This window comes from Cyprinodon tularosa, unplaced genomic scaffold, assembly GCF_016077235.1.
Source record: "Cyprinodon tularosa strain WSP-4 unplaced genomic scaffold, ASM1607723v1 ctg676, whole genome shotgun sequence".
Classification (NCBI taxonomy): Eukaryota; Metazoa; Chordata; class Actinopteri; order Cyprinodontiformes; family Cyprinodontidae; genus Cyprinodon; species Cyprinodon tularosa.
In genome coordinates, this window is record NW_024039425.1 from 13,424 (window position 1) to 30,193 (window position 16,770).

The window sequence follows — 16,770 nt, forward strand, 5'->3', positions numbered from 1 at the left end:
CATGACTCACTGAAACTGTGCTTGTGCAGGTCTGACTGAGGTAGACCCCTGGTGTATTTTGCTCCTACCTATGCAGCAATTTGACGGCAATGTCATGATTCTGACAGGAAGAAAGAAACGGTGGAAAAACAAAAGACATCTGCTTTGGGGAAAACAGAGTAAAGCCTCAGATGGTAAACCAACCAGGTTCCTTTGGTTACACAGGGGGTTTATATGGTGAGCGGGGCAGACTAGGACATACACAGTCAATAAAATACTTAAATCAACCGAATATTCTACCCATGCAAGGTACTCAGGGAATATAGAAAACAGATAAAATAAAATATTGATCCTTTTTGAGCTTCGTAAAAATTTTGGAAAAACAGAAGCTTATGAAGGACAATGCAAAACTGGTGCAACTTATCGTGCATCCCACTATAAAATAAAAAAAAGATCTTTTTCAAACTTCACAAAAAGCTGTCTAAAAACAACTTTAACTGAACATAGACTTTCACTGTGTTTGTAATGGATGCATGTTCTTTTCTTTAGTGCCGGAGTCTCTATAATATAGTCTCTATTCTATTCATATTACAGTAGAATCCTACATTTTAAGAGCATAGTACGTACATTTGTCATGAAGTGGGGCACAACTTTTATGACACCCAGCAGGGCTCTGTGACAGTTTAAAAAAAGGGTGGCATATTCGGGATTGTGATCTGCACACATGCATAGTGGGAGCCTCTCTACTATACACGCACAAGCCAGTCTGACAGGAGAAAATCACTTTACAGTTTGCAGAGTTAGACCTAAGTGGTGTTAACAGGCCTTTTTCTTCACATCATGTTCTCCTGATGTAATTTATTTTGTGGTGTGCGCAGGTTCATCCTGCAACAAAACATTTATGCAACATGATGCCACCAATGTCACAGCGGGGGTGGGGCTCCTACGTTGGCAGACTTTCAGCCTTTTTAATGCAAATGTAATTATGAAGACTTTGTTTTGTTTTCCTTTCTTTAAGTTTATTGCATGTCTCCAAAAAAACAATGTTTGGAGAACCTGGCTTGTTTATTCAGTTCAAACAAGGACACAGTGTCTTAAGATGATGCCTTAAAATACACCAAAAGTTGTGTCTCCATTTAACTTACACTGTTTGAATTATAAGAAGCTTATAAAGCCATGACATCATAATAATTGGCATACCCTAAGTGTTTTAAGTACAATAGTCCTAAGCTTCCTTAACGTTGTTGTTGTGAGTTTTGCAAAAACTGTGGATATGGCCTGAAAATTTTAACAAGGTCCCCCCTCTTGCTCTCTGCTACATCACTGCATCTGTCCATCTGGCCCTGATTGGTTGTTTCTGACCGGGAGTGGCTAAAGACACTGGGACCAGCTGGCATTAATGGTTTTGGGGCCCCTTAGTGATTCAACATATGATCTCAAAAAAATAATATCAAAACACATGCATAGCAGTTCCTCTTACAGTTTACCTGTGAATAATAAAATGATAATAGAAGGCTTTAACCTCTGCGCCTAACTACTTATACTTACTGAAGACACCCGAAGAGATAAAAGCTGCAGTGAACTTAATAACTGCTATAATAATCCTTTACAAATAACTGACTTATGTATACTCAAACCATTTCTTTTTGGGGGATCCATGAATTCATTAAGGCATTCTAGCAAACCTTCTGGATTTTCATAATACTAACTAAGCAGATTTTAAACTTAAATAGACCCAGTACTTTTAACATTGTCTAACAGATGGAAGCTGAACTCATTGCCTAAAGGGAGATTTGCTTTAGGTGTGAATGAGGTTCAATTAAAAATCCTATATAGAAATAATTTTCTTTGATAAATTCTTCACACCCACAGCTGAGCTTCCTTTCTCTCTCTAGCTATTATTAATTCATTTACATTTTGCTGCAAAGGAAATTATTAGAATGTCGAGCAGTGGATTGCCTGCAGCAAACAAGGCGGGGAGTGAAGAGCCCTTGCAGAATAAAATCTGGGGACTTTTGTGGTTTTCTTCCTTCATGCAGCCTTTAACTTCCGCATTGTATTGAAGCATTGACTCTGTTCTTGTTGATCATTAGGAGCAGACTCCCTTCTGCCACACCTCCTCATGCAACACTGTCTATTGAACTGACTGTGACAAATACCAAAGAATTATGAAATTATAGGTTTGAATAAAAAAGGGTTCAGTGGGAACAAAAGGAGGAAATCTCTCACCAGAGGCCCAGGGGTTTGTTTATGCATCAAAAGTGACACAAAGGTTTGGTCTCTGCATGCGGTTGTTGTTTTAGCATTTAACAAAATATGTACTCAATTCTTTTTGCAGAAGAATCTTAATGCATATCTCCTGTTCTATGAGATCCCAAGAAAATACGATCTGGTGACTGTAGGCTTGGACTAAAGATAATTAACTGAAATACTTCAGAAAACACTTTAAAATGGTTAATTTCTTCTAATGGAAATATATTATAAAGAGATATACATTGTAAAAAAAAAAAAGAAGCCCTAATATAATATGGCATTTAAAAATTCCTCACTGTTAATTAGGGGCTCAAAGTGGGCCCCAAAAATAGCATTCACATTATTAACGGTTTAAGCCCCAGTCCTCTGGCAGAGCTCCTCAGAGGTAAGCTAATCAAGGACTTTGGATAGTCCCACATACTGAGACTGTAGCTGAAGTACCCTGGTTACATATTTGAAGCTTAATTATTTCAATTTGATATTAAAATACTTTTTTTTTTTTTGCAATTGATAACTTTGATTAACATTGCAAAGCATTGTGTTGCAATTAGGAATACTCTGTTAAAAAGCTGGTTGGAGGGACTCTTTCCCTCCACCAGCACATGAAGGTTAATTTAACAATAGGTTGACACTCAGCACACAATTCTCAACTAGGCTTCTTTCACAGTCTTTTCATTTGCATTTTGAAATAATCTTTTTGCAAAAGAGAAAAATTCAGTTTCCAAAAATGATGAACTAAAACAACCACAGTAATTCAACATTCATGTAAAACCTAAATGTCACATCTTCAGCTCCATCTAACCTTAAGATTAAAGATGTAAGTTCTACACAGTTCAGGCCAAACGTATTCGTATCTTTTAGCATAACTTATGTTGCCTTTCAATATTTTATTTTGCAACATCTGTATTCAGACTTGAAGTACCACAAATGTTTTCAAGAAGCTGACACTGAGTCTTTAATCTAATTTAATAATAGAGTGATGGCAAATAGGCTCTTGTTTTAACCTAATAAAATATGCCATACAAATATACCCATCACCAATCAAAATGGTCATAAAAACTGGAATCTTTTAATAAATCGAAGCACTAATGTGAAAATAGTTCACCTTTTGCAAAGTTGGTATTAATATTTTTAAAGAATTTTTATTTTCTTTTAATTGCTAAATTGCTAATATAATTGCTTATATTACATGGTTACATGCTTTGCTATCTTTTAAGGATGCCCTTATAGTTTCCTTTCAGATTAAAACTTGTTGGTTGAGAGACAAAAAATTAATAATCTAACTTTACAGAAGAATAAATCATTATGATCTTGGCTGCATGTGAAAACGTTAATTTTACATCAGATAAAGGTTTGTGATTCTTCTAAGGTCCTCTTTAGGTAAGCAATGAATAGATTGAGCACAACCCTTGGTTACTTGTTTAATAAACATGCTGCAACTGGGAGTAATGAGAAAACTATGGACTTATCCTAAAAAAAATGAAAAGATGCACCTTGCAGATCCCTCCCCCTAAGTCTCTGTGGGGCGCCAGCCCTCCCTCCAAAACAGAACCTGACATAAACATAAAGGCTAGTAAGCAGCTATGGCACATTTACAGGTTCAGAAAAAACAGCAGCGATATACATTACCCTGATGCATACATCACATCAGCAATATTGAGTATAAATATTGAATATAAATGAAGGTAGGCCTACTGTGCAGGCGAGAGGCTGTGCGTGTAACTAAATGCTAAGACAGGCCTCCTGGTTCTGATTCATTCTTTCTGAGCAGTGAATTTTTGCAAATGTCACAAGGTCCAGTGGGAGAAGGAAGTGGAGCTTTGTTTTTTTTATCCCCGCAAAATTATCTGTCCCATATTGTAATATCAGGACGTGGTGACAGTTTTAACAAATATGTGAAAAATAGACTTTAACAAAAGTTACCTGCTGCAGCTTGAAATGGGGAAGAAAAGTAATTGGTAAATCACTAATAAGAAGTCTTTAGCTTGCAAAATATGTTTTCAGAGGTTAGAAATTCCAGCAATTATACTGAGGTGCATCAGCAACTCCAATAGTAGATTATATAAGCCTTTAGAAAGTACTTCTCTGTGAAAGATTCCTTTAAAACGCATTCTTTTTGAGACGTTTTATTGATTGCCGTTAGGAAGGTCATTGGTATATGTTTGACATTTAAGACAATTCAATGGAATACCATGGGACAAAGTTGTAAAAAAGCTTTGCTGTTTTATAGTTCTGATAGATATTAAGATGGGAGGAAGCAGGTTGCTATATATATATATTATATTTTTGTTATTAAATCTTTTATTAAATCTTTGTTTCTAACTAAATTAAAAGAATCGGATTAAGCTCTTAATCTTCCCTCCCACCTTTACAGAACTGCATATCCTTGAAATGATTTTAAGTAAGATGAGGTTTGAATAAAAGGCAGAACACAGTTTGGATTTGACAGAAAACTAAAGCCTGTCAAAATGACTCACAGACATTTAACTGGAAGTTAAACTTGACATTAAAATTCCCAGCAGAACTGAAGAGAGATTTCATCCCATATCCTTATTTAACATCCTCTGTTTTACACTATTGCAGAGACAAAACACACAATCAGTATATACATTTTTTGTTTATTTGCATCATACACAGTCATACACATTCGTTGGTCTTCCAGCACTGTAGCACATAAAACACAGGACATATGCACCTGTTTACTCATTCATTGCCACCAGCAGACAAGCCTGAGAACATTTATCCCACATCAGAAAGAATCAGTAGCATAGTAAACCCTCCCAAATAATTACCTCCATTAAAAATCAGTGAATAAAACAAAATAAACTTATACACAACATCAGTGCAAAGGTCCGCAAATACAAATACTGTTTGTTCACATTAGGAGCTCATTGATTTAGAGTGCACATCATTTTTTAAAGAAGTCCAGCAGATAAACAGCAGTTTTCTAATGCTTTACTGGTCACTTATAATTTTACTGTAAACAAAAGCAAGGTGCCACATTGATGAGCCGTACATAGATATAAGATGTGACAGATCCACTTGTTGTGAGACGTACTGCAGTGAAGATTAGTTTAGTCAAGTGACTGAACAAAATTCCAACAGGAAGTGGTGAAAGGTGATGCTCCAAGTTCTACTCTAGCTAAAAACATACCCACATTAGTCAGGCTCTTATTTTACAAGAAAAACTAACTAAGGCAATGATATGCTATTTAGAAATTTACTTCACTGGATAAGGGTAAATAAATGACAATATTAACTACAACGTTCAAAATGTTTTTATCAAGAAGAAGAAAAACTAAAATAGAAGCGATTTCAACCAGACATGCTGTTGTCCATCCTTTTATGTTAAAATCAGATGAAAATGACCTGAATGAGACCTGTGCATTTACAGCAGGTTGTTTGGGTTTTGCAATTTCCTGTTTATGTTTTGTAAATGTCAAACATTGCAGCATTGAAAATTAGGCTATTGTTAAGCAACACCTCCCACTAAAAAGGTTTATGGTCGGTGCAAATGCAGATTAATGTGTTACAGTTACAAAAAGGAGGTATTTGATTCTTATTATGCTTCGACTACAATATCCAAAGGGCAGCAGTTCAATGTAAACCACCTAAATGCAAATTCAACAATATTAGCTACTCATATTCATTATGTAAACTGTGTTTTCAATATTAACAGTGTTGTTTTTAAAATGCTATACAGTATTTTCCACATCCTTGATGAAGTTCCAGAGACCCAGTCCTGGGATGAAGTAATCACCATAGAATTAAGAATATAAAGTATTGCTGATATATATGTGCACTCTGTGCAAGTATAGAATTAATAAACATACTGTAGTATTTTTTTTTATCATATAAGATATCTATACAGTGAATATTGGCCACAACTGTGGCACCATATATATTTTTCAAAATTTACATATCTTCATATGTACATGCACTTATAGTGCAAAGTATTTTTTATTTGTTCCAAAGCAAGACATCAAGGTAGTTCATCTATTTATTTGGATAACTCCGAGACTTAATGTTTTAAATGGTCCTACACCTTGGTTTAGGTCCTTTTGACCCTTCGCCATTTCATACATACATTTTTTTTTTATGGTATGTAATTCACACACACACACACACACACACACACACACACACACACACACACACACACACACACACACACACACACACACACACACACATTTATCTGATTGTGAGGTTGTAAATGCCATATGTATTGAACAGATAAAGCACTCTCAAGACCAATGCTTATCATTTTTTTTTGGGTGCTGCAGATTTCTAAATAAATAATTCTCAGCAGAGGTGGATAATCCATGTCCAGAAAGTCAAAACCCTGCCTCATCCTGGTCACTTAACTAGGCGATTAGCCCCGATTCTGTGCTGTGGAGCTGGAAATGCTTGGAACCAATTTCTCCCTACGCTTGCACTACTTCATAAGTGCTCAAAACTTGGGAACTCAGTTAAAATTTCAGGGTTTTATATACTATAAGTTTTATATACTATATATATATATATATATATATATATATATATATATATATATATATATATATATATTTACAGCTTCCCAGCTTCAGCTACCATCTTCAAGGTCTTTCAAGGCTGATTTGATTTTCACATTTTATGCCAAAACATCTTGATCTCTGCAGCTAACAATATATTTTCCTTTCTTTCTGAAGGTAACTAAAATTACATCAACAAAAAAGTGCAGTTTAAAGCCAGAGAGGATCCTGACGATCCAGCATATTTTCATATGTACGTACATATCCAGCTTTAGAATAAAAATAAATAATACTTGAAATCATTGTTCATCTAATAACTCAAAAAAGTAAGTCGTTCTAGTTACAATTTACCTCTCCCAAAAAGTAATACTGTTTGTAACTCAGTCAATGAAGAATGAAATAAACTAGGTAACGAGCAGAACAGCTGTTCAGTAAGAATTTGTAATCTAAAATATCTACGAATTGGGAAGACTTCCCTCTAACCCAAACTTTACATCCAACTGGGGGATCAAATATCACTATGAGAAGAGCATTTTGTTTTGTTGGGAAAAATTAACCCATTTTAGATACATTTTTATGTAATGTAATTTGCAGGGTTATAGATTTTAAACCCTTTAACTTCCAGGTTTAGTGCCTGCAGTCTGAAGACCATTGGCAGCACTGTACTGTCGCAAAATTCAATAGTTTGCATCCACGTTTTGGAATCTGATAGACTTTTGATGCAGCAGAACGAGAATTCGTGAATTTTTTTCGTCGAGACAAGGCCAAATTCATCCCTCTAGACAAATTTTATATAAAGGAACAAAAATATGTCTAACCAGTTAAGTGTTGTATGTTTATTTTGTCTAACAACTTCTAACAAATTTGGCTCGTGTTTAAGTAGAGCTCATATTGCTACAAAGTGGCACTCTAAATCACACGACTCATTCAGTAGTGGATCTGACCCTCTCAGGTTACATACACGAGTTTGTGATAAGGGTAGTCTACACAGAGCATTAGTGTGCACCAAGTGATCTATACTAATGTGAAAAATCTTTTATTATGTCTTATTTGAGCAAATTCTTCAGTTCTAACTTACACAGTGTTGCTTTAAGGATTTCTATGGCTATTCACCGTCAAGATTTATGAAAATACTTAACTGTAAAAAACTGTCATTAATCTACACATGCTGCTTTAGTACAACTAAAACTGGGTTAAAATGGCACGTGCCTTGAAATGGTGAAGGGGCAAATTGACCTGGTGTTGGACCATTTACTCAAGTCCAAACAAGTAAAGAAAACATTTCACAGAATATCAAGCTGCAACGAAAATAAATTACACCTTTCACTATACACAACTGATCAATTTCAGCTTCATTAAGTGCACTAAAATGAAAGAAGTACTGTTGTCAAGCATAGAAGATAAGTTCTGGAATCTGCCCTCCTTGTACACCTGTGCCGTTGGTGCTGTCTGAGGAGCACTGGAACTGAAATGTCACTTTACCACACTGTACCTCTGTCATCCCCTCCTGACCGAAGTAGCTCAGCTCATTTCCATCCAGAACCACACTGGCAGTATAGAAGGTATCAGGCTCAATTTGGACTGGATATTCAAACCATACTGGAAAGGTGTTGCTGGATCCGTCGGAGAAGTATTTGTTGAGGTTTTGCCCCAGCAGTACACCTTGACGCTTCAGCTCTATCTTCGCACTGTACTCTGCCGAGCCACAGCTAGATCCATACAAACCAAACCCGGCGATAAAAACTCTTTTATCCACAGCAAACTGTATACTGTCGCAGCGGCCCCGGTAGCGCCACTGATTGCTTCGGTAGGCACAGGACTGAAATCTGTGGCAGCGCTGTGGTGCCAAGCCCTTCCTAGGCTGACTTGCAAACTTCAGCTCAGGCTTTTTGGCCGCTGTGTACCACAGAAAAATGTCATTGGTCTCATTAAGTGTCAACACGCCAGACTGGGCTGCTCCGTTGGCAAAGTCATCCAGAGCCATTGTAGGGATACGTATGAGGAACATGGCCTTACCCAGGACCTTACGCTTGTTGTCAGTAGAAGATGTAAGATCTTGTCTCTGGCACTCGGCCTCGGCCCAGCTAAGTGCAGCCTCAAACACAACTATCTCTTTCGCATTGAGTGTCTCTCGCTGTAGGATACTCTCCAGGGTCTGGGAGTCAATGTCACAGAAGCCCTCTGAACGTAATGCCAGCTCAGCCTGGGCATCAATCACCTCCCAGCAGCGCTGTGTCAACTCCGGCTCCTCGAACAGGCAGCTCTGGGAGAGCAGCACACAGGCATTCTTGGCGCTCAGGCTTGTCTCGAGGAAGTTGACACAGGCACGTGCCAGGTGAGGGACAATATACTTTTTGGCAGCATAGAGAGTGGCCAGCACAGTGTCTGCAGTCAGGTCAATTTCATCACAGTATATATACCTGTTGAGATAGAATTGAGACAATTTTAACTTTCACCTACCAATGAATTGTAGACATGTTTTACATGGCATTTTCATAAAAACACGTGATATAGGATTAAAAAAGAAATAACAGTGTTAAAATGAAGTTTGCAGAAACTACTGAAACATGACACTCAAATGCAAAGTCATTTGGTTTTTGTACAACTTCTGGAAAAATCTTAATTTTACCTAAAGAACCTTAAGAACTAAAAACAACTTTGAACGTCAATTTTAGATATAAATACTAAATTGCAGTTTCTGTTGAGGAAAAAAATAGAACCCCTCATTGAATTATATTTATAAAGCTAAAATTAAACATTGATGTATAGCATCAGGTGCATCACAACAATGGCAACAATGAAATATCAACCTGAAAGCAGACTGTGTGGTTCTAGTGAAAGTGTGTAAGCATAGCTAGAAAGGCCGCACAACAAGTTTAAGCAAGTTTAACTTTCATGAGAGGTTTTGCAGAGAGGAAACCTTAGCCCTCTATGATGAAAATGAAGAGCAAACTCAGCGTAATGATAGACAAAAATCAGCACCTAATAATCTCTTCACACGTGAGTCAAAAACTGGATTATTTTGTTCTCTAGAGTACTTTTATAATAACACATTTTTGGGAGGAACCCACTACTAACTGTGGAACATGTAGGAGGAGGTTTCATGGTTTGGGGATACTGTGCTGGAGCAGAACCCAAGCAGCTCACCACCCTAGAATCCACAATCCACTCAATTCTATTGTACATCGGATGTTTCTAAAAAAATACGTAACACCTTCTGTAGGACATATAAGCTGACATAGATATAATAAACTAGTTGACAATGAATATTTTCTTTTCATTAGGTACTTGGAGCTTCTTTATTTGAGTTTCTTTTCTTAATATAGTTTAAGAACAGATCTAAAGCAATGAAGGCCGCTGTACAAAAAACACACTTGATTCATTTGCAAAGACATACTTGGTCATTAAAGCGTTGAGCATCTAATCCAAAACTTAACTGAGCAACAATAATCCTGGAAAAAAAGTTAAAACACAACAACAGTCAGACCCTCCTTACTTTAGCATTGCAAGAAATGCTGCTGGTTCCACATCTGGTATATGGATTTCATCCTTGTTCTCTGCAAGTTCGCCGTAAAACATGGCATGAAATACCGAACTTCCCACAGCTAAAACATACTATGGAAAGAAGAAAAAAACAAAACATTAGAAATGAGAGAATATCAATCAAAAATCCACATGGAAAGTAGGATCTCTGCTTCTTTCCATTACCAACTATTAAGTTTGAAATAACGATCTGGTTAGTCATTTAGAGTAGAGCTTTCATGTATATCATCATTTGGCATCTGACCACAGACAGACAGACAATTTGTGCAGAGATGATGGTCTATAATAATGTGCATAGAGCTTGTTTGTAGAAAAACTGTCTGATGCCTGTGATGGCAAATGAAAGCTCTCCCAATAATTACTGAGAAAGGCTCTTAATTATTTTATACAGACAATTTTGTAAAACACATATGAGCACTTAAAAAAAAATGGAGGTAACCATGACTCAATAGATCATGTCTGTGCATCAATCTGTTGAGAGTAAACAAACTGATTTAAGAGCCTGAGTCTGGTTCTGTGAATATATAAGATGTTATCCAAGTATCTGAGTAGGCACCGATTTTAGTTTAAGTCGAGGAAATATTTTATCTTTCAATTTTCTTGGCAGTACTTCGCCAGCTCTTTTTTTTCCCCCAGCGGACAAGGAGGCAGATTTCTAGATACTTAACAGAGTGCTCTAAAGATTTAGTTTGCTGGAATTAATGATTTATCGGAATTCATGATGAAATAAGATGCAACCATCAGCATTTATTAATAGGCACACTTCCCTTATAATCCGTGGGATCCATAATCATGTTTATAAACTAGGCTTTGGATCTTTGTGTGGAACCATTTTTGTAAGTATGTGTAGGTGACTATGTGGGTGGCATACATTTCCACAAATGAATTTCTTTAAATTGCAGCCAGTAGGGTGGGGAGCACTTGGAAAGAAGTAATTATCAATTGCTAGAATACAATTTTAAAATATGACTCCTTCATTATTAGGACACACAAGTAAAGCTATTGTTTTTGGCCTTAAAGACCAAATAAATATTGAATGATTCTGTTAATTTTCTAGTATAGTTATCAGATATTTTAATCACCATGCTTTTAGCTGTTTACTTGTTTGGCAAGGAACTACCTGTAAAGATAACAATGTGTAAGTTTCTGCCAACCAAAAAAAAAAAGAAGATTAAAGAACTGAACATCTTTATATCCTATTGGTTTAATGTCTCAGCATAAAGGGCCATCAAATCATCCTTCCATAACTGTTCTCTCTACACGCACAAAGGACACTGCCGCTCCTAATCATATATAATTCATTTGGACTATAATATACCTAATGGAAGAAATAAAGCTATTGGAAGCCAATCTGGCTGGAAGGGCAGATTTAAGGAGGTAAAGTAACTTAGCAGATTAATCTTTAGTAATTGTTTTTAAAGAAAGTAATCATAAAAGTTAAAGTGGGTTCACAGAAGGCATATGGTCCAAGGGAAAGTAGATCTTAAATATTTATCTGAACATCTTAAAAAAGCAATAGGTTGAGCGGGCAGAAGACATGCACAGAGGACGAACATCAAGTAACAAGTTGACCATAAAACTAAATCTGAATGGCTAAGCATTTAAGGTTACCACTACAAAAATTATATTTGTTGTGAAAACACAGTTTGAATGTTGTCATGTGCAAATGCTTTATAGCAGTCAAACATTATATGAATGCAAACATCTTCATAAGGCATTTTGCACACTTATTTTTCATTTACTTTGGTCCAACCAATTTTTTTATCTTTTAACTTTTAATTTTTTTAGTTCCTTTTCAAACATAAAAAGCTGATAATGAATGCCTGTCACTAAAAACAGAGCTAAAACATTTTGTCAGGCACATGTGTCTGAGATAGAGGCACTAAATGCTCTGAGGTAGCAGAAATAAGGATAAGGTGTCTGTAGTATCCTTTTCAGGCAAATATATTAATTAGTTGATGAAAAAGTTTTGATAACCCATCTGTAAAGTTGCATATAGCTTTATGCTTTACAGAAAAGACACAAAACCATTGTTTATTAGTTTGATTGTTGTACTGCAATACAAAGCTTCCTACAGGAGAGTGTGTGCCACAAGCTTGCAAAACCCTTATGCATCTGGTTATGTTGAATCGCGTGAATCACATTCAAAGCCTAAAAAAATCCTTATACCAAGACCATTTGAGGAGGTGGTTTTGGTATGGCTGTTCTAGTCAACAGCAAAGTGCAATGGCTCTGTTCACAACTGCACAAATAAACAGTACCAAGAAGGAAAACAAATCCAATTTGGTTTAAGATGGACTAAACATCTCAGGTATTGAAACACTCTAAAGAGCTGGTTATACTGTACTTCCGCAGCACGGTGTCGCAGTGAGCTTCTCGCAGGTATGACGCAGATATTTTTTTATTTATACCCAATTTTGAAGCGTGGTCTGCGCTATGTTATTCCAGGCCACAATGCAAGAGTGACAATAACCAAATTTTCCAAAATGGCGGTCATAAACAAAAAACAGGCTAGTATGGTACCAAAAAGGAAATACACATAGTGTAGGGTGGATGTAGATTTGACCATTAAGAAGCGTCCTGTCTGCGGCACTGTCTGTGGTCACCTGCAATTTTGGAGAGGTGCAGCAGAGTGTCTGCAGAGGGGGCGGGGACATGTCTGCGTTAACTGCGGCACACACACAGACGACCTGGTTTTTGAGCATAAACCAGCCTTAAGTCTGAATACCTTGTCTTTCCTCTGTGTTGCATTAAAAGTTAATTATATCCATGTCAGTCTAAAAAAAGCATGTTTTCAACTAAGACTAGGGCAAATCTCTTCTCTGTGAGATGACTGCTGAGGAGGAGACCCCTTCCGCCTTTTGTTCACTCTCAGTCTAATTTACATAAATAATTGATGACTGCCTCAAAAAGACACATGGTACAAAAGTGAGCACAGCACTAAAGATTTTACCTCCATGGGTGAACAGAAATGAGGAAAATTAAATTCATGTTTCTATGGTAAGAGCTTATATGAACACTGATTTCCTTTTGTCACATTTCTTTACTCGCTACCATTATTTTCAAGTATATGTATTCTTACTCTGTGGCCTGGGAGCCGCTGGGTCCTTCCAGGCTGACCCACAACAAAATGAACATCTGCCATCAGCTCATTGTTGAACATCACTGAATTTCTAAAAGTAAAGAGAATCAGAAAGACAAAATTAGTATATGTCGATGGGTTTTATTTCATGGTAGCATGCATATTCTGCACTGTCCGTCTTGCTTCATTTAAACTAAAACAATCTTATCAGAAACCAATAGATTTTTCTCATATCATTCATTTTAATTTCTTTTTTTTTATGAGGACAGGAGAACAAGACAATAAACTTAATGGAAATCCCCTACTGTGAAAGAATAGAACCAACAATAAAGCTGTGCTCATATATTATTAAGTTCATGTCACTGGGGTGGGTAAACAGCCCTCTTGATGTTCTGGAAAGACAACAAAGCAAGGTCTAAAATAAAAACCCATGTTTTGCTTCGAACAGCTGGGGCCTTTTTGCAGAAAGACCAAAGTAAATATTTGGCTTCTAGCACAGATTAGGCTCTGCTTGTTGTGCATATCAAACACACTTGCTGCCTGTCTGCTCTCTGTCGTATCAGAGGAGCGAACTCTGCAGGAATGGGAGAGGCTGTCAACAGAGGTGTCCCCCACAGATTGAGGTCAGTGCTGAGGGAACACCCATAATGAGGCATGGACCAGTTATTGCTGTTAAGGGATGCTAAGGTGTAGAACATTTATATTCTTAAAACTAAAAACCTTTACATTTTAGGTTTGTTTCAATGAAATTTCATAGAAAATACTGGATTGACCAATAAAATGTTCTATTTAAACAGTGTGATGCAGGGCTGCCCCTCCCAAGCTGACTGCTTAGCACTGCCTGTCAGATGCTGAAAGAGAGTTCCTACACAACCAACTCATGAACACAGTTTGAAAGGATTTCTAGTTGTAAAAAGCAAGAACTGTATACAGATATGAGGACCGACATGCATCACGCTTCTCTTAATGCTGTTTTAAACCTATAGTTTGCAAGCCACAAGCAGTATCTGTTAACTTGAGGCTGCATGCAAGCTAAAAAAGCTGATAATTCAATTACCACAACCTGCTAATGTCAACCTTTTACTCTTCCAATGTTACTCAGCAGAGAAAGGAATGGGATGTTAAGATACAGGACAGGAATTTTTAGAGGAAAATCAGGTCCGCTTTAAAAAGTCTTTTCACGGATATTTAAAAGTTAGAAAATTTTCTGGAGATGAGAAGAAACTATAAAAAAAACTAACAAAAATAAAATTTAAAATGGAGTTATGAGTATTATGTGTTTTAGCACAAAGAAATTTTGATTTTCATATGTACCTTTCTCTTATAGTTGAATAGAGCCCCTGCCAGTTGCAGTTTTGTATTGTGTTGTTGTTGTTGATGTTCTGCTGCTGGTAGTCCTGTACCGTGGTGGTAGTGGTGGTGGTGGTGGGGGTGGACGCCGGCTTCTTGGTTTGGAAAATTTCCGCAGACATCTTCTTCTTCTTCTTGCTCCTCAAGGTAATTATCTCATAACAGACTGGGGGCAGTTTGGAGCTGCTGCTGGCATTCCCTTTCTTGGAGCTTTTGCTTGACTTGCTTTTCACTGAGTCAGGTAGCATTAAGAAGAAAGTCAGACATTTCATGTTCCTTCCCTTGGCATCGACCATGAGTGTTTTTCAACTGCTGAGCAGTGGGAGAGCATGCAGAGAAGACATCCAGCAGGAGCAGCTTGGTGTGATGGAGGTCTGAAGGGGACGAGGTGAGGAGAGATACCAGATGCACTCAGCAGTTCAGCAGTGGGTGTCCTGTGTCAGGTTTGTTCCACTAGCTTTAGGAACAACTAGGATATATCTTTTCCCTGAAGAATGAGGTTCAAATTGATGTTTAGAAGGATTTTCCCTTATGTGAAGTTTGATCTGATGATGGAGATACTCTCCTGTTTCCCATCTTAGCTTGTCCAGAGTGATAAGATCATCTCTTTAAATCCACTTCTCTTCTCCTTCTCTCTTTGCCTTTCTCACTTGCTGGCTCTCTGAGGGTTGTCCTGACAGCTCCAGATTTAGTATCGCTGCAGTTGTCCTCAGGCAGCACCTTTTACTTAGGTCCTGTCATTTTGCCCTCTTTCTCCCTCTGTGCGCTTCATCCACTTTCCACCTGCCTTCGTCTGTTTTCTCTGCCAGATAGGATCTTTTTTTCTCTTCTCTTCCTCTGAGCCGACTCATCTAAAGGATGCAGGAGCTGTGGATGCTGCGCTGCGCTGCTCCTCTCAGCTTCTCGTTCTGCTGACTACAGAGGTTGAATGGAAGAGTGCAGAAGAGATCCAGAGCCCCCGCATCCCCGCCCCCCTCTAAGCTCAGTTTAGAGCTCTCTCAGGAGCTCAGCCAATGGCAGCAGACAGCATTTATGATTGGCTAATTCAGCCTATCGAGCTGCAAATACTTGAATATGTAATTGGCTACGTCTCAATTAAAGTGGTAGTCATATTTTAATAAGAAAGATGGATTAATCCACAGCCTCCCTGTGTTTCATTTACCTGCAGCCAAAGGATCCAATTTCAATTCCATAATAAAAAATAAACCAAAAATAAGATTTTTACTACTGTACAGAGCAGCTTGAATATATATATAGCTTTTACACATACCTTGTGGTAGGTTAAAAGCTCTGTTTTCTTCCAACAAGATAATAAATATTGCATGTTAAATCTTTAAAGACTTCTTTGCCATGACTCTAACCCTCACCATTATTGGTTCATACCTTACCCCAACCTAAATTTAATTCCCATCTTAGTTCCGAACGTGTCTCCTGTCTCAAAAACAACAATTCCTGACCTGGGGTTCAGAGTATTGGGCCCCACAAAGAGCAGCCAGTCCCCACAACGTGCCATTTTCCCCAAAAATGGGCCCCACAAAGTATTAAAAACAAAGAGCATACCCTCAGAGAAATGTGATTGTTGGAATGTTTTTGTTTGGGAGTTTAGAAATGTACTTTTGATTAATCCCTAAAACCTTGTATAACAGTATGATTTGTCTTTTCAAAGAGTGGTTGTTTGGAAAAACAAGACGGTCTTCAACATAAAAAAATCTTTTATCATCTTGTTAGTAGAGAACATGAAGCTAAGAATACAATGTACTCTAAAAGCATATAGATTATTTGTCCTTCTTGTTAAACTTGGCACGTGCACAGTATGTTTTCGTTAGTTGTTTATTTACACCCCCACCAAGCAATTGAATATCTGTTGTGCATTTTAGCTCCACAAAGATATACAAAGAAGATTTTAAGAAAAAAACTCTCCCTCTTTGAACAATGGAGGGTGTTTTAATGTATAATGTATACATTTTAAGCTAATTTTAATTCATTTATATAGATATATAGATCTATATATCTATAGATATATATATATATATATATATATATATATAT

General features: G+C 37.2%; 1 protein-coding gene across 1 annotated transcript; it reads right to left on the reverse strand.

Moving 5' to 3' along the window:
- Window positions 1-6,783: 6,783 nt before the first annotated feature.
- On the reverse strand, window positions 6,784-15,668 carry btbd3b (BTB (POZ) domain containing 3b). The gene is made up of 4 exons (XM_038267538.1): window positions 14,686-15,668; window positions 13,372-13,462; window positions 10,243-10,361; window positions 6,784-9,166 (listed from the first exon to the last, which is right to left on the reverse strand). Exons 1-4 carry the CDS (start codon window positions 15,015-15,017, stop codon window positions 8,134-8,136), a joined length of 1,575 nt encoding a protein of 524 aa, XP_038123466.1. The 5' UTR covers window positions 15,018-15,668; the 3' UTR covers window positions 6,784-8,133.
- Between the last annotated feature and the right edge of the window lie 1,102 nt (window positions 15,669-16,770).

Excerpts from the sequence above, each read along its gene's own strand:
- btbd3b (XM_038267538.1), bottom strand. The coding sequence starts at position 15,017 with ATGGTCGATGCCAAGGGAAGGAACATGAAATGTCTGACTTTCTTCTTA. Across the intron at positions 13,463-14,685 it reads TATTCAACTATAAGAGAAAG|AAATTCAGTGATGTTCAACA; the intron begins GTACATATGAAA and ends CTTTACTTTTAG. Across the intron at positions 10,362-13,371 it reads AGCGGCTCCCAGGCCACAGA|TATGTTTTAGCTGTGGGAAG; the intron begins GTAAGAATACAT and ends TTCTTTCCATAG.